This window comes from Anthonomus grandis, chromosome 7 (assembly GCF_022605725.1).
Source record: "Anthonomus grandis grandis chromosome 7, icAntGran1.3, whole genome shotgun sequence".
Lineage (NCBI taxonomy): Eukaryota > Metazoa > Arthropoda > Insecta > Coleoptera > Curculionidae > Anthonomus > Anthonomus grandis.
The window spans coordinates 7156208-7175724 of NC_065552.1; the positions used below are offsets into that span (position 1 = coordinate 7156208).

Sequence of the window (19517 nt, forward strand, 5' to 3'; positions counted from 1 at the left end):
CTACAATCTAAAATAAAAGAGAAGATCGAGCATGCAGAACTTAATAAGCTGCAGGTAGAAGAAGACTTTTAACTCTGGTAATTTTCTTGAAAAATCTGTTAATCTTATCTTGCCAAAGGCCTTATCGGTATTTGACGCAAAGTTAAGTGCAGATAAATTAGTTGATGGACAATGGAAACATCTGCTCCTGTATCCAAATTATAGACCTTATAAAAGTCTTACCTACGTTCTATCATATTTTGCAAGCTATAGATCTCTTAGGTATATTTTCAGTCCTGGTCTGATCGAAATCTGGCTGAAAGCTGTAGTGGAGCTTATCGTCTGCAAATTGCTGAGGAAAAATCCCACATTTTATTTGTTAATTAAGTGGGAAGAGACTAATAATCTTGAAAGTAACCTGCCTTGTCCTCGCAAAGGTTAATACCAAATTCTGTCCAAATACATGATATTTTTAAAAGATGTTAAAAAGTCTATCTTTTTGAAACTATATTTTCATGGAATGGAATACATGGAATGGAATATTATCTGCTACGTCATTGTAGATTTTATTGAACTTAAGCTCCTTAGATGTAAGTTTCCTCCTGGATTAAGGTCGGATATTTAGATACTGATAAGGTATTAGAGAATGGAGATCCTTAAGCAAAACCTGCTTTAATTTGTCAAAGGATATAGAAGTTTTTTTGCATTGTGTAGAAGGTCTCGAAGTATGTATTATCTGCCAAATCTTGTTAGTTGCTGAGTAAGTATCCTGATGACTCAGTAACCAATGAGTTGTAAATCACTTTCTATTTCCTGAGAATCTAGATTATATCTGATGGCCATGTGGGATGTGAAATGGTTGTGATGAAATATAGATTCGGAGATGCTGGCCTCCTTTAGCTTCAAGCTTCTAGTCTGGAATATCCTGCTAGATTGGATTTTAAATAAGAATCTTCCTGGGGATTTCTAGTTGTTGCTGTTTCTTCTGATTCTCCCCTTGATTTATACTGAAGTGCATGCAGAAGTTCCTATAGAGAATTGGCGAAATGGTTAAATAAGAGGTGGTCTTGAAGTGAATATGAAAAACCCAATAATTCTTGCTAGTTTTCAATAGTTTATTTAATTTATATTAAAATGTAAATATGCAAAATAAATGAATATTTAAATAATACAACCGATACCGATATAATAGGATATTAAATCACCATGACTCGCCCAGTTTTCGATTCTTCTTATTAACGAAATAAAAGTGGTGTTCCATGGTAATTCGATATAACTACCATGCAACTGCAAGAAATAATGGAGTGTTTACACCCGCACAAGGCGGATTTTTTTCTTGTATCTTGAATAAAATATAGATCGCTCGATCTCTTTAGGTATCGGTTGCACCCATAAAGTTCTCACGATGCAACCAACGCCCATCTCTATGGTAAGTATAACCACGAGGGTTTTTTTTGATCGAAAAAAAAATGTCTTCGGCATTCATTAGTTACGGTCTACGGGTTTGGGAATGAGTTGCTTTTTCTTCGTATTCTAATGAGTGGTGGGGGTGTATTGATTATCGTTGGTCACGTGAGTCAGTAATTTAATTTTTTTTATAATAAAAATAAATTATTACAGGTAGGTATGATATACAGTTTTAATATAAATACCGTATTAGTAATAATAATTAGTGTGTTTATCTGAATTTAATTGATATGTTATGGTGATAATATTATGGCATGTTAAGAAGGATGGGGATATATGACAAGATTTTCAAAATGGTGGCACAATAATAACAAGTACAATTTACGGAATAAACGGGTGAATCGGCTTTGTACCACCGAAACCTCTTGACGCGTTCAAGATTTAGGAAGGCAGTCTTGTTCGAAAAATAAGTCACAATTTCCCTTGGGTCGTGTTGGAAACAGTGCAATGCCAAGTAGGTTAACGTACTGATAGTCGTTAACTTATTTATTATACGTTTCTATTATAAGACCATAAATAAGTTAACAGCATATGCTCTTCATCGTGCGGTCATCAGCACTTTTAAGATTTGCAGCAACTCATTAAACAACGTATTTTAGACCAGCATCAAGCCATTATAAAGAAAAATCTCCTATCTGCATCTATACTGCAGCAAATCTAAGGCGAAGTTCTTTTGGAAATAGTCTAGTTAATCAATCATCAACGGTGATCAAACAAAAATAACGACCAATGGAACAGTAATCAATCGGACAATATTGTTTACCAAAATGTAAATGCCACACTGCAAGATTTGAACTTTTTCGAGCACTAGCGGAGTATGAAGATAGTGATTATAACACACTTCAAAAATTACACACACTTATTTAATGTACAGCGATCTCCTTACTCCGATGTCACAGTCAGAAGATCTATGCAGAAAAAGATGAAACCACCCTGGAAACGTTGACTGGAAAAAATAATAGATAATATGAGAACGGAAATAGGAAAACTAACAGTATTCAGGAAAACAGAACATGTTTCCAAACGTTTAAAAACGCATGTTCGAAAGCTTTTTAAAAAAAATGGGTACCATACTAAACTTAGAATATTGAAAGACTAGATGAAGCATGCCTTGGGCAGAATGTTTGCTTGCAACATCTCTGATGTAATGATGTTGAAGGCTTGTATAGAAATTACAAAAAAAAACTTTATTATATCATAAAAATTTGCCACCTAATTTGATAGACGCAATACTACTTATTTTTCTTCACGTTCTGACTCCTTGTCGAAGGTTAGAAATCACCAAGGCAATTCGTACTTTATTTACATAAGTTCTCTATAACTGATTTGATGTTAGTTCAAACCAATCTTTTAAGTTCTTAAGCCACAATGTTCTTCTCCTTTCTTGGCTTCTTTTTCCTTCCATGACGTTCTGGAGTAGTACATATTTAGGTCCTCTTGCTATGTCCAAAGTTTTCTCTTTTTTAAGGTGTTTATTATTTATTCCTCTTTTTAGATTCTTAGACGCAATTCTATGTTAGAAATACTATTGGTCCATGATATTTTCAGTAAACGTCGATAACACCATCTTTCAAAGGTTATCCATTTCGACCTTCCTCCAGCCTCCAAGCCTCCGATCCAAAGAGAAGTGTTAAAAATACATAGCATCGTAGCATTCTGATTATCAAGTTTTAAATTGATGTCCCTACTACATAGGAACTTATGGATCTTAACAAAAGCCGTTCTTGCTATTTCTATTCGCGATTTAATTTCTGGCAACTGATCTTGCGTTTCGATTATCCAGCTTCCCAGATATTTGTATTTTCTCTTTGTCATATGATCATAAATTTCGTTTTTTTCAGGTTCATTTTTAATCCATAAGCTTTGCAGGTATCGCTTAATATTTGTACAAGCGATTGTAAATGTTTAAGGTTGTCTGTTTTTACGATGGTGTCATCTACAAATCGAATGTTATTTAATACAGTACTACTATTCCTGCTCAATAAAATATTGAATATTTTTTTGAATAATCTATGATAAGATACTCTTTAATGAAGTCGATATTTGACGTTGAATGACTGTAGATAATGTATTTTAAAGAAAAGGTAATGACTTGGCTCAATCCTAGTGTTAATACTATTTTTCCTAGGCAACCAGGGAAAAAGACAAAAGAAACAAGTGCCTATGTAATAAAAAATTCTTTTTTCTAGACAGTTTTCATAATTTCTCACGCAAATAAAAAGGTAATTAAAATATCCATGCTTGAACTTGCATGTGCAAAACAACTGTCAAGGTTAAAAGCTTGGATGGTACCACCCCCATAAGGCACAATAGAATTTCTGGGGTATTACCATGAAATTTTAATTTTCTTTCGCTTTTTTAAGGAAGTAACGAAATCTAGATATTAGAAAAAAACTATATTTATTGGGTATTTTTTATTGGACAACTTTGTATACGAAGTCAAAGTCAAAAAAAGTTTATTACCAAAAAAAAAATAGTTATAAATATAATTACATGAGAAAAAAAAAATTAACAATTTTTGGTAAAAGGAACTGCTTCGCAATTATATAAAACCGATAGCGCAATTAGCGTGAAACAGGCCTTAACAAGAAAATGACATTACAAACCATCATATTGAAACTGTAAAGATTATAAATAAACACAAAAAAAATCCTAATTAACCTAAAAAAGAACAAAACTTAAACTAAAAGGGGCAGAAACAAAAAATGGCAAAGCAAAGCAATTTGGCTGGCATGCGACGAAAGGCAACAAAAATAGACAAAAAAGAACTACAAAAGAAAGATTGAACAGGCCAGATTATCTTTGGTCTTAGTTGATTTTGCAGTTTATATTAAACATACTACTAGGCATCTCATTGGGAGTCGAGAAGAATTTGCTTAACCTTGGTGTAAAATTTATTAAGTGACAAATCTTTAATATTATTTGGCAAGTTATTCCACTTTGTAACCTAGATAACCGAAAATGACTTGTGGAAGTTACTTGTTCTATGTTGAGGTATCCTAAAACTTCCAATATTATAACGTGTAATGTGTAAATGCGAGAGAGTAGTAAATAACTTATTTAAATAAGGGGGTTGACCCGACTTTATTATTTTATATATAAAGGCATACATATATAATTTTCTTCTCCTTTCCATATTTAAACTAGAATTTATTTTTAAATAAGGTGTGATATGCTCCCGATAGGCAGCGCCATAAGAAAATCTTACACAGCAATTTTGCAATTTTTGTATAGATCTAGAAAGCTTAGATGTTATAGAATTAGAATATACGATATCACCGTAGTCAAGTAAGGAAAGAATAAGGCTATTGCAGAGATAATATTTGGTTTTACTCTTAAAGACATTTTTAAATCTGTACAGATTTCTAAGACGCATATAGCCTATGTTTAATTTGTTCTTAATGTGTGTCTCAAAACAAAGGTTAGAATCTAAAGTCAATCCTTATATTTTCACTTTATTGACAACTGGAATTTTTTCTCCATTAATCTCAATATTTATATTTTCATATAAGTGTCTCAGAATTCCTGAATTACAGCCATATAAAATGATGTTAAATTTAGCAGGGTTAATTTTTAAGTTATGCTCATTGGAATAGTTAACTATGTTTAGTATATCTGATTTAATTTTTTGCTCAGAAATATTAAAATTTAAAAAATTTAATGGCACGTATATCTGAGAATCATCATATTTTTCATTTCAGCATATTTTTGTAATTTACAATGTTCAATATAGTTATGCATATCCGCAACATAAATCGAAAATAAAAGAGGTCCCAATATGGAGCCCTGAGGAATACCAATTTCCAAGTCAAGATACTTTAAGCGCTCCAAACTTCCATTTTTAAAACAACACCGAATGTGATCTATTTTTAAGATAGGAATCAAAAAAAGAAACTGTGGATTCGGAACAACCAAAATATCCTAACTTTGCAAGGAGCATTGAGTGATTTATTGTATCAAATGCTTTGCTAAAATCAAGCACCGCCATGCAAGTACTTTGTTTATGTTCTTCGTTAAGTCTAAGTATACCAAATGAGTTAACAAAATTACAAAGTTGTTGGTGAATATGCTTTTCTAGAATTTTAGAAACTAGTGATAAAATACTTATAGGCCTTATGTAAAGACATAGACACAGTTCTTTTGGATTAGAGATTTTTAAAATGTGTTTTATAAGTGCTTTTTTCCCGATATCAGGATATACATTTGTAAGAATGCAAGTATTTAAAATGTTTAGAAGTGGTTTTTTACAAAAAGGTAGGGAAAGCTTGATATCATTTATACAAAGTCCGTCAGCTCCTATAGCATTTGATTTTATGATTTTAATTATACTGTTAACCCTTTCTTCATCAAGAAGACTTAAATTTAATTCTTGATTACTATTATTCCATTTATTTTCATTGTAAAAATTTAATTTGGTTTGTGATATATTATTTTTAATTTTATTCACGCATTGAAAAAAATAATTATTTAGGGCTTCTGGATTACTAAAATTAAAAGGCAGATCGGTATTCTTTGATTTAGTTAGATGTAGTTTATTAGCATTTTTCAAAAAATCACGATTTTTTTTTGTAGAAAGTGTGTTAAAATATGATATTTTTTCCCGCTGAATAGAATGTTTTGTATAGTTTCGCAATTTCCTATAATAGTTTAAATTTAACTCAGTTTTATTTTTTTTAATATTTTTGCAGTGCTTTATGTCGGAGCCTCATAAGCAATTTATTATTGTCCGTTATCTAGGGAGTAAATGGTTTATTTTTAATAGTTTTAGTCTTAATTGGCGCATGTTTGTCAGTTTAACGAAGTATGTTGTTGTTAAAAGCCACACGTTTATCGTTAATGGAATTTAGGTAATAGATACTATCCGAATTAAGTCTTAAAGCATCATACTCAAATAAATCATTTCATTTTAAAATGTCCCTCTTTACTTTTAGGAAACCCAAGACAACAAAATACTAAGTTGTGATCACTAATGGTTTGTGGCAAAGACAACGAACCGACTCCATTAATTGGGAAATGTTTATTTATAATAATGACATCAAGTAGGGTACTTGTATTGTTAGACATATTCCATCTTGTAGGCTCGGTCATTACTTGATTTAAATCAAATGTATTTAAGAGTGCTAAAAATCTGTCAGAAAGTCTACACTTCTTTAGTAAATTAACATTAATATCCTCCATAAAAACCACATGATCAAATAAAGGAACAACATTTGTAAATAGATCATCAAGGGAATCAAGAAAACTGTTAATATCTGATGAAGGTGGACGATATATCACGGTAAACAAAATATTTTTGCTATAAATCTGAGTTTTTATACTTAAGAATTCGAAGTTTTGTGGAGGGTTGTGAATATGATAAACTTCAAAATTAACATATTTTTTTATCATAAAAACCGACCCCACCGCCACGCCCTAATCGATCTTTCCTGACGAAATTATAACCCTCAATTTGATGTGCCAAGTTATCAGTATAAGCCGTCAACCAGGTCTCAGTCAATGTCAAAATTATTATCATTCGTTATATAATTTACAAATTCATCGAATCCAGTATTAAGAGACCGAATATTGAGATGACCACATAAAAACTTATTATTGGATTTTAATAATTGATGCGTATTAAGACCAAACTGGCCATTTCCGTCATTATCATCCATTACAAAAAACAAGATTGTTCCTATTACCCTCCGTCAGCACCCCACGCCAATGCCATACCCCCGAAAAATAACTAGCTAACCTAGCCATATCCATAAAAGATAAAACTAAGAATAACATGAAAAAAATGCCACCACACATAAAACTATGCTAGGCATATATCAAAAAATAAACAAAAATTAAATTAAATCCCTAATAGAGTCGGGTATTCCGAATATAAATTTAATTTTTATATAACCCATTAAACATGTTAAGCTTCAGCCTTATAAACTAGTAACTGTATTAAATTTTCTTTTCAACAACAGCCTTCTTAATATGCTTCTTACTATGCTCGAAGTAAATATTTTTTAAAGGGCTTATTGAATTGTCTTCTAATTTTATCGGAAATTACAATGAGTTTTCAATTTTAATTGACTTCCTGTATATTTATTTAATATTTAGGAATTATTGGTATTTGGGTGTTTAAATAAATAAAAATCGTTTATTCTAATTACAGAACCTTTAGATTTGGCCACTAATTTGTAGCTTCATAAGAAGGAAAGCTAAATAACAAAGGAAATACACACTATTAAAATGTCCAAATAGTCAAACCACCGAATACAGTACTTTTTAACCCTCCATTAGTCGCATGGATATTTGTAACGCTAAGAGTCGCGCGGATGACAGTTGCCATCCAGTTATTATTTTTCAAAAAATGATTTACAAACGAAAAGTTTAGTGGAAAAATGTTTTACTTTATAATAATGTTGGATAATATAAACTAATGAATCAACCTGATATACTGATTTTGATTTTAATAGAACTAAAATTAATTCTAAATAAGTAACCAAAAGTACTGTATTAAATATAAGTATTTACTGATTCTCAACACAACTGGTCCAAATATTTTTAAGGTGGTCTAGACAGGCCCAATTATTACATTTGTAACACCATTTTCTGCTCATTTTGTTACGTTGCCTCCCACACTGATAGCACCGTCCTCGTGAACCGGTTTTATCAAGTTGTTGCACTGCCTCCTCCTGGATCCCAACAAGTAACTTAGCTCTTCTGCGAAGCTCCCTTGGGAGGGTTTCGATGCTCGCCCTCCGTTCTATTTGTGGTGTTTTTAGATCCCAACTTAGATTTTCTAGAAATTTAGCTCTTTTGGTATTTGTTGTTGAAGCTGCACAATGGTGCCTATAGATACAGAACGAATTTATCGCCGCTATGTTCAGAAAATCATAAAACACATACATACATAGAAGCTCGCGTGATAAATCCTAACCAATGAAATGCAGTATTAGACTAATGAGGCGTAGATGACCAGTGTCATCCGCGCGACTAATGAAGTCTTAAAATCAATAAAATACTTTCAATTTGGAAATAAATTTGAGAATTAAAAGAGACATCTACATATTAAATATACAAACAAGGACTCGATATACAATTTTGGTGGCTCTAATTATAGTTAAAAAATAAATAAAATATATAAGGTTTAGGGCCATGTACATGGTAATTTGTTTTCTAAAAGTTCTTTACAAACAATGGGACCCAATTTTTGCTAATAACAATGAAAATAAATACATATCTAAGAAGTTGGTTTTAAAAGGTATACTATAAATGTAACAAACTTAGTTAATAAGTTTCTAGCTACTTGTGTCACAGTACGGTCGAGAAAACTAAACTACTATATATATATCTTTATATCGATAAACAGTGTCGTAAAATGAATAGGTCTACATTTAACTTAAATTATTAAAATTTTAACCAGTATTGATTATATGTATGCATTATCGACAAATATGTCAAGTACGCTAGAAATTATAATAAACAAGAAAAAAGATAACACGTATTTTCAGTTTTACTAAAGTCTTTAACACTTTAAATCATGGAATTCCCTTGGACAAAGTATAGGAGGGACCAACAGAAGTAAAGAGCAACACACATAACACCACCCATTTTTTTATTATTAATCTCCTGTTCTAAATAACTCTTTCTGCTTCAGCAACTTTACGTGACTTTTCAGATATGCATACTATTGTCCTGTATATACATGGCCAGTATGTCATTCTTGACCTGGGAAAAAAATATGTTTATTACTTATTTAACATGTGGTCGAATGAAATTTCTTGGATATTACATCATGCTCTAACCCATTGAGAAAAAGGTTGTTGTATGGTTTATTACTAGTACCCACATACATCTTGGGAAGTACTAATATAATATAACAATTTTTGCCTGTTTTTGCTCTAGGTTAGAAAGTGGATGATAATTTGTCACTTTACGCCTTTGTTTTGCAATTAACTAAAATCAATTAAACTAAATTGAAAACAATATGAGAATTAATATCAATTTTGCAAAAACATATAAAAATATACTGAAAGAACTTAAAAAATAAATGGCTCCTCTATTTAAATTAAAGTGTAAAAAATAAACAGAAAGAAAAATGAAAAAATTCATTGATGGCATGAAGTTAATTGCGAAAAAACTAAAACAAAACGGAGAAAATAATAAAATTGAACTTATTTGAAAGTCTGAAAAAATATTAAAAATTTACATTTATATGGAAGAATGGAATAAAGAAAAGCAAATATTAAAAAGAAAATAAAATAAAAGAGGCTAAGAGAAGGGTAATTATGTAAAGTCATAAACCTTAAAATGATTAAAGAAGAAGAAATCAGAAAGAAAAGATTAGAAGACTGAAATAATGCCTAAAGAAGGAAAAACATTCTTTTTTTTTATTAGAAACAAGGTCAATCTAATGGACTCGGAAAATGGGGAATGTCGGAGGGATACTCAAATGTGGAAATGAAAAGGAGCTTATTCAGACAGAAGTCCAGACAAAAATGAACGTAACTTAATGGAAGCAAACATTCTTTAGCTGATGAAGAAATTGTGTCAACAATTGAGAAGCAAATGAATGTACAAAGACGATAAAAAATAAAAATTTACCTTCTTCGTAGAACAAAAGTGATAAAATTTTTTTTTTCAGTGTTCTAGAGGTTGATTTAAGTAACTATGATCACTTTATTGAGAGAGAGATAATAAATATTGGCTGAAATCGATGCCTGATATTTAATGATCCCAATAAGAAAGTATTTCAAATTATGTGAATATGGGCATATGGCTGACGAGTATTAGCAAAATAAGGTAGGACCTATATGCTAAATGTAGCGAAAGTCACAGAGTCAAGGAATATAATTTTTAAGTAGTTAAATGTGGATATATATAGTGGTGGTATGGTGGAAATATATTTGAGGTAGATAAAGTTTAAAAGTGCGTCATATCAAACAAAAAATTTAAATTGAATTTGGATGTTAATTATATGGTAAATCAAACTATGTAGGCTTAGAATTAATAGGTAAAGACTGGAGAAATGCACTACAAATATTAATAGAACTGAATAAGTATGAGCGCTTCTAAAAAATTACATTAAATATAAAATTAAAAGTGTACGAAGTGGTAATAAATATGTGTGGCTATTATCTTTAGAAATGTCATCGACTGATGTTAAATTACTGAATTTTTTGTCGATGACGTGAACCCGTGACTATAACGGCACAAATATTATCATAGTGTGACTTTTACTATGATCTGTTTAAAAACTTTTTTTAAGCCGATAAAATTAAGACCATTATAAGCTCCTATGGTTTAAGTCTTATTTTTAAAACTACCAGTATAATAACTCCTAAAGTCAAAGATTAATTGATCACTTTATAACCAATAATAAGCATTTACTACATAAGGTTTGACAACAAAAATTAGTGATCATTCAATTTTGTCTGTTATTCTTGTCCATGATGCGTTTAATCCCTATGGAGCAATATGATTGTTCTGATGAGATAAATTTTTGATTTATATCTTTTAGACTTACAATTACCTCTTTAACATCTTATTCATTTTATAGCTGAATTTTTTCTAGTTTTTCCAATATTTGAGACTAGAAACGATATTTTTAAAAACAATTTTCACTAGCTTCTTTGGATGTTATTTGATTTTTTTAGGATTTTGGGTCATAGTATCAAAACAAACCCTCTGGCGAAGAAGGATTCAACAAAATTAACTATATTTTGTAACTATAATATTATTGCCCAAAGAGGACTCTTTTCAACGATATCAAATTTGTTAAAATCGGTCAAACAGTTAAAAAGTTAAAGCAGGTTATTGCAAAAACAATTGAACGCCCACCACCATCTTTATGTTTGAATTTAATTTAATTTATTATTTACAGTATAAATTCTATTAACATTTTTTAAATTTAAGATGGCAGTTACTGCCTCTGATGGTCATTTTTAAAACTAATTTTTAGAAAATATTTTCCATCCAAATATACATATTCTTGGACGAAGATGTCTTTTACATGGTAATTTGTTATCTAAAAGTTCTTTACAAATAATGGGACCCAATTTTTGCTAATAACAATAAAAATAAATACATATCTAAGAAGTTGGTTTTAAAAGGTATACGATAAATGTAACAAACTTAGTTCATAAGTTTCTAGCTACTTGTGTCACAATACGGTCGAGAAAACTAAACTACTATATATATATAGTAGAAATATATATATATATATATATATATATATATATATATATATATCGATAAACAGTGTCGTAAAAGTCGTAAAATGAATAGGTCTACTTTTAACTCAAATTATTAAAATTATGAATAGTTTTGGGGAGGTAGATAATGCTCTTTTATTTTCTCTAACTTGTTGTCATTTCGTCTAGTTTGACAATCATTGTAACTATTTTCTAGATGATGATAATATCCCTGATATATGTATCATCTATTCTGGCATTATGTAAGTCTTCTACCATGGCGAGTTCTATAGAGTCGACGTGCTTTTCTCCATACATTTCTGAAACCTGCTTGCTCTAGCTGTAAATAGAGTTGCACTTATTCGTTGGTTTGTGAGTACTTTTATAAATAATTTGTAAAAGTAGGATAAAATTTTGATGTGGCGAGTTTGGTGTTATCTGTTTTTTGTAAATAAGGATAATGTTTGCGTTTTGCTAGAGCTGAGGTATTTTCTGTCCAATAATGCATATATTAAGGATTCTTTTATTCTCTTTAGTGAAGATTTTCTGCTATATTTATTTCTGTTCTTTTCAGATATCTTTTTGGTTTTAATTTGGCATAAGGCCTTTGTGATTTCGTACATGTCTAATTCGGGGTTTTCCTTTGATGATTTCCACCGATGTTAGTAGTCGGAGTCCTAGAGCAAAACTTGACTGATTGTAAATTAATGTTGATTTTTTTGTAGTGTTGTGTAGAATTGTTCAACATTGATTCTGTTGTTGATACAAGATGTTGTGCCTTTTGAATCCAGAGAAGAAATAAAATTTATTAGCATAAATAGCAGAAAGCTGCATTTTATAGCAGAAATTTTATTTCTGCAACTGGCTCTGTTCTTTCTGAGTATTTTCAGATTAGTATTTTTAGATTTCTTGGTATACATTCCTTTATCATAGTTGTGTTATGAGTCCTGATGTTTTTACGGGTGGCCCTATGAATTGTTTTATTCATTATACAGTATTGTGGTATGCCTTTATTTAATTTATGTTTCTCGGTCATCAATTGCTGTGTTCCGGTGAATAGGTTGTCCTTTAAATATGGGGTTTCTATTGATTTTCATTTTTGTTGTGGTTTTTCTCGTATTGTTTATAAATTCGGAATCTTGTGTTGTACTAGGTCTGCTAGTGATAGTTGCTCTATGTTTTGCGCATTGGATAGTCTTCTGTTTATCTCCGCTTGGTAGTCGGCAATGTTTTGGGAAGTGAGCTTTAGATGTTCACTCATAGTGTCGCCGAGTTTTGATCTTTTTAATTTCTTATAAATTCTAAATCTGGCTCTAACTAATCTAATGCAATAGAACCACAATTAATAATTTACCTATATTAACTTATTTATGTATATATAACTTTTAATTATTTATAACTTTTGCTAAGTAAAGATTGTGATGAATTAGTTCCTAGTAGGTATATATTTTCTTTTAATTCACCCCTTAAGTAACCATGAGAAAATTCCAAAAAAATTAACACAGTTGTGTTAAATAGCTTTAATATTACTTGTTTACAAAATAAAAACAAAACATAACCTGATACACTAGTCTACTTTTTAACACATAACACAAATATATGGAGAACTGGTGGTTGCATACAAACTGCTGAAACTGAATTTTTCTGACAAATCTGCACATGACAGTTGGACATACCTAATTGGATCAATCAAAATCGTAGAAAGGATATGAATGGAATGTAGCTTTTTTTAAATAAGAATTATGATGAATTAGCTAGTAGTATAAAAAGCGTAATTTCAAATACGAATATTCGAAATCCACATATATTTTCCTTAAATTTACAGCTTCATTAACCATAAGAAAATTCCAAAAAAAATCAACACAATTGCGGATGACTAACAATAAATTAAAAAGACATAAATAAGCAACAAATAAGGAACCGTCTTTCAAGGTGGGATTTAATTGTCCAAGTAGGCTTTCGTTGCATTAAAAAAATTGAACGCATATAATACAACTTAATGAGCGTGACATATGTAACATAATAATAATTTATGAACGCAACTCTATCGATATTAATTATTGAATAAATAATATAATGGTGGGAAATAACGGATTTTAATGCTGAGTCGTGGTAGTTGATAGTGTTGAGCCCACTTGGTCTTTTTTTTTATTGTATTAACATAATAAGTAAGAACGTGACTCACTTGTTACTCTATAATTATTTAAAAAAATCATATAAATAAATTACTTAATTTTAAAGAAGTGATAATTATTTATTGTTTACTATTTTAATAAAATCTGTAAGTATTGATTCAATTAGTGTAAGAAAATAGTTAAAAAATTACTACAAATGATATTTATAATCTTGTCTCTTCTAATTCATGAACTAACTCTTTGTTTCGAGATCGTAATTCGACTTTCATATAATACTTCAACACTATCACGATCACTCAGACACATTGATGATGAAGTACCACCAAGGAGTGAGGGGTATACCACCAAGAAGAGAAGCTAGAAGTAAATAGCCAAGGTGAAGAAGCAATTAAAGAATTATAAGAGTTATTTAATACAATGCTTCAAAAATATAACGAAACCGACACAACACAAACTCCGGATATCTCAAAGCAAAACACTAAGCTAGCAAAATCGATCAACACTAGAACAGGAAAATATTGCCTGAACTAGTTAGAAACACAGAAACTTTTTCGGACCTACAAGATTTGATCTACTGCTTAGCCATCACTATTGCAACGCTTAATGGTGCTTAAATTAGAGATAAGATATACGATAATTCACAATCTATGAGATCTACTTAACATCATTCCGAACACTCTTCATCAAAAATTCAATGGGCTCGATACAGGGTTGAGAAGGTAAACAAGGAAGAGAGAAAATGAGTTCAGGAATACAGAGAAGAAGTTCTACAGGAAACTCAAGCTAGAGCACTCGAAGATATAAATTAAATACCAGATAAACAAAGTATTCCAACTTACTGGTCATCACATCACATGGTTGCCTGCAATTTGCACAAGCGAAAAAAGTCAAGAAGTTTGTACCAATTCGCTAACATAAGTCAATAGGTCTATTGCAGCAAAATACATTTTTTATTATCTACTCTGGCGTAGCTTATGGGATTGTTATTTCAGTGTAAAAGTAGGTTTAATTTGTATTATAAATTTGCGTTAAAGATTTTTCGGTAGACAACATTTAATATTCTCCTTTTGATACACTCATGCAGTTTGTACCCATTCTCATCCAAAACTGGCTTAAATTTGGTTTTTAATTTAAAATATTTTCCCATTTAAGATAAGGACATTCACGCGGTTTGTTTCAATTCACTACGTAACTCTCGGGTCACACTCAATGGGTCAGTTGCAGTTTGCAGAAGCCCAAAAAATTATTTATTACCAACTTGTATTTCAAATTTCACGATTTTTCCTATTTTTCTGCACTTTTTCCATCTCAATGCCTCATCCAAGCTTAATATCTTTGTTTTAATAATAATTCCAGGTTTCCTACACCTTTCTGGCAGTGGCACGGTATGCATTATAGTCCAAGATATCGACGATCATAGTCTCGAATAACAAAAGACAGTATTACTATGCGAGCATTAAGTTAAACTCAGCCATCAGTAGCTGCGTACTGACGGCTATAGTCACTAATAAATATATTGGCCTAAATGCCCAAATTCGTTATAGTTTATTGGGTGATAAGATTGATGGTAAGTGAAGAAGATAAAGAAAAAAATTATTGGTTTATATTAGACTTCGAAGTGGATCAGAAAATAGGTGTCATCGCCATGAATGGAATCCTGGATATCCTGGAATATCGCAGGATCATTCAACCACTAAATCCAAAATCACTGCTGTTAATTTAGACATTAAGGTCTTGGATGGAAACGATGATTCTTCCGTTTTCAGTCGACCAAAAAGGGTAAAATCTATCTTCAACCAGAAGGAAACAGTCTAGAGAACCTAAGATCCCCCAAACTGTAGGCCTATGACCTACTACTTGCCTATTTACACAATCATGGAACATCATGAATATCATACAACAAAAGAGCTTCAATATCTAAATCATATAATGAGAGAACAGAAATACACCCTTCTCCAACTGATGGACCAGGGACAGATTACTGGAAAGCGGTGCATTGGCAGACACCGGGAGTCCTGGCTAAAGAACTTAAGAAAATTGTCCAATTTTAGCAATAATGATAGCAAACCTACGACAGTAGATTCGCTACAAGAAGAAGAACAAGAAGAAGAGAAAGAAGAAGAAGAATATAAGAGATTTTTTTTAAATATAATCAAATTTTTTAATTTTAAATCAGTAGGCAATATATCAGACGAAACAAGTAGAAATGAAAAAGTATTTGCTGAATATTTTGTTTTTTTTTCGGAAATATTTGGAATTTTTTATAAGCTATCAACATTGTCATAATTTAACCAACTGCGTTTTTTTCACAGTTTTCAAGTTACCCTCGAATCTGGGATACTGTATATACATAACATTAAGAACAACATGCCACAAACCTATAGATTCTAAAAATAAACCACAAAATACGAACAAACTCAATGATTAATAGAACAAAACGAGAACCTACACACCCCTACCCAAGGACGTCTCTTGCAACAATTTCTTCTATGTCGTATTATAATACACGGGCAGCGTGTGTTAGAGTTTTTCCGGTTTTTTTTCCTTGGTTTTCTTTGATAAATAATTAAGAAAACACACGTCGTAGGTTGGCACCATATTTTACGCGAAGGTCGTCCATTTTCATTTATATACCGAGGGTTGCATCTGAAACGGTACAGTTTTCGTTTTGTCACTACACGTACAGTCCGTAAAGCAGTTTCATCATAATGAAAGGCCTGGTAAGTTTGATTTTGGGCCCTACAAGGCACTTCAGTACGTTAAAAAGTTAATTCATTTAGTTTTCAACATTGAGCATGCATACATGCTTAATTAAAGATGCATGGTTGGCAAAAAATTATATATAAATATCTTCTTCTCTCTTTGCTTTTCCTATCTTCTACTACTTTCTCTTTTTTTTCTTTGATTTTATCTATCTAAAGAACTTCTCAGGTGATAAACAATAATTTTTTTCTCCAAAACGTACATAATCGTATCATAATTGAAACTCTTCTACTATAAAGCCTATTTGAACCTTTTATCTTCTGTTATCTTCACTGCGTTTATAATGTTATCCTCTATTAATTTTCTATGTTATTGATATTTATTCTCGAAGTAAAATTTACATATTTTCTAACACTATGGGCAGAAAAGTGAAAAGTGTTGACTCAAATAATTTGTTCTCCCTCTGTATTCTCTTGCTTCTTCTCTCTTCACTTTATTTTTGATCTCTTGGTTTACTAAAGGATATTCTTAATTATTTTCCAAATCTAATTATGATCGTCTTCATTTTAAATGAGTTACTAAAGAAGATAATAACAACCATTGTATCCAGATTTAGTAGAATAATGCATGCGTCTTAACAACTGAGATACTTTTAGTCATATTGCCAATTAGTACCGAGTAAAATCTTCAAGATTAAATGAATATTAATGCTAATACGATTGTTTGATAATTCTAGTTTCAGTAGATCAAGATTTCTCAATTAAAACATTCTCCCATTTAAGATAAGGACATTTATGCGGCTTGTTAAAATTTCCTACATAACTTTCGGACGAGGTTGTGTAAAATTTGCAGAGTCGTACTTGATAAACCTGGTAACCGCAAAAAATGCAAGCAAAATTACTTTGATTGAATCTGCCAGACCATGAATCAACTCTACTATGCTGGTCATCACTGTAGATCAACAACCAAAGAAGATATTGGGGCTTAGAGTTTCAATATTAATCAACAAATATTTGTTTGATAATTCTAGCTTCTAGTAGATCAGCAGTTATCAACCAAAGAGCATGACCTAATAGGCTAAAATAATAATATCGCTGACATAAAGCAAAATTGAAATGGTCATCTCAAAAACAATTGACCTGATAAATAAAGAATGAAAGGATTCTTGAAGAGAATTATTTACTCTTTCACTCTGGTGTAGCATTGATATCTTTAGGTCAACAACAAAAGAAGATATTAGTGATTTCTTCAATGTAAATGGATTGAAGATTATTCTTATTCTTCAAAGAGTTCTTTGATTTGATCAGGCAATGTCCTTATTTCACCTTTAAATTTCCTAAATCATTGATTTGCACCGTGAAGAGCAATTATAGAAATATATTCTGCATATCATGTTCTTTGTTTACCACTTCTACCTCGTTTCCATATTTTGATCTGTAACCGGACAACATAATAAACAGAACTCTTGTCATCTTTCGACTTTTACATTTCCAATAGCAGTGCTTAAGATCCCACCTATAAGTCAACATTTCTTTACAATAACTTCATACCTAATTTCATTCTCTCCACCAGATCATCCTATCTGCCGTCTTCGCTTTGGCCACAGCCAAACCCGGTGGCATCTCCATTGACGGTGTTGGCCTCGGCGGAATTGGACTTGGAGGAGTCGGCGTAGGCCTCGGCGGCCTGGGTCTTGGAGGTGTTGGCCTTGGAGGAGTTGGCCTTGGAGGAGTTGGTCTTGGCAAAGCCATCATTGGTGGACCCGTGGTAACTGGTGCTTCCCTCGCCGGCCCCGTTGTAACCGGCGCTTCCCTGGCTGGCCCTGTAAGCACTGGAGCCGTCTTGGCTGGAGCTCAGGTAATCTACATGTTTATTCTAACAAGAAATCAATCTAAACCACTTCTATTTAGACTACTGGTGCTGTGATCGATGGACCTAGAACCACCGGAGCTGTATTAACCGGCGCCACCTCCACCGGAGCCATCGTCAACTCTGGAATCGCTTCTGGTGCTGTCCTCGCTAATGGTGGTATCCTTGGTGGTGGTATTGTTGGGGGTCCAGTAGCTCTTGCTGGCCCAGTAGGCATTGCTGCCGCTCCAGTTGCTGTAGCTCCAGTTGGTGTTGCCGCTGGCGTCGTTACTAACGGAGGCGGTGCCATTGGTGTTTCCGGTGCCGGAGCTGTAGTAAGTGGACCACCAACTGCTCCAGCTATTATCAAAGGACCTTCTGGTAAAGTTGTTGCTGACGGACTTTGGGGACCTACCCTGCAAGGATTACCCTTGACCAAGAAGGTTTTGTGGTAAACCAGTTTGTCCCTCTGAACTAGATCTTAGTGCGATCCTTGTAAGTTGTTGAAGTGTCTTTTAGGGGCTGTTATCTGGTTTTTTGTAAAGGGCATAGTAAATAAGAAATGGTGTAAATTAGGGACTGTGTTGCTTTTCACTTTTTCTTTCTTCTTCTTCTTCTTCTTTACCTTCTTATTTTCTAATAGTCACAGTGCTTGATTTTCACCACAAAAAAATATATTTGCGCAAGCCAGAAAACTTAAACCCTGAAGATAGTCAGCAACGGGATCGAAACCACGACTGCCTCTTTTATCAACCGACTTGTACTTGTATATATTTAGGTTATTTATGATAATATAGCAATTTGTGATAAAAACGTGTTTTTTTATTTACGTCTTAATTCTAAAATTACATAATGTCATACGGAAATTGCAGATAATTTTTTTTATCATAGAATATTTCTATATGCAAGGAATATAAAATGAATCAGCGTTAAAAATCGAAAACTTGCTTATAAAATTATGATTAACATTTACGTAACCTTATGCAAAATATTTAATTTTCTTTTTCACTGTAAATAACTAAGATAATAAAGGATAAAAGGATAAAGTCCTTTCTTGTGTAAAAATGAAACCCATACTTATTTTACAGTTGTGTCATTTCGGAGTATTTTTAACAACCATCATCAGGTTTTTACATTGAAATATGCTTTCTTATGTGGCTAAAATATTCTAATTTGCGTCGTTTGGAAACTTTAACTACTTCTAAATCTTTTT

At 31.8% G+C, this 19517-nt stretch overlaps 2 protein-coding genes across 2 annotated transcripts in view; both read left to right on the top strand.

Annotated features, from left to right (window-relative positions):
- Positions 1 to 19517, top strand: part of LOC126738890 (heterogeneous nuclear ribonucleoprotein A1-like) — an 86249-nt gene that overhangs the window by 46720 nt on the left and 20012 nt on the right. The window lies entirely within an intron of this gene.
- LOC126738894 (elastin-like) lies at positions 16306 to 19117 on the top strand. The gene is made up of 3 exons (XM_050444371.1): positions 16306 to 16473; positions 18029 to 18313; positions 18367 to 19117. The coding sequence occupies exons 1-3, from the start codon at positions 16462 to 16464 to the stop codon at positions 18757 to 18759; spliced, it is 690 nt and encodes a 229-aa protein (XP_050300328.1). The 5' UTR covers positions 16306 to 16461; the 3' UTR covers positions 18760 to 19117.

Coding starts and splice junctions, on each gene's coding strand:
- LOC126738894 (XM_050444371.1), top strand. Junction 18,314..18,366: donor CCGTCTTGGCTGGAGCTCAG/GTAATCTACATG, acceptor ACTTCTATTTAG/ACTACTGGTGCTGTGATCGA.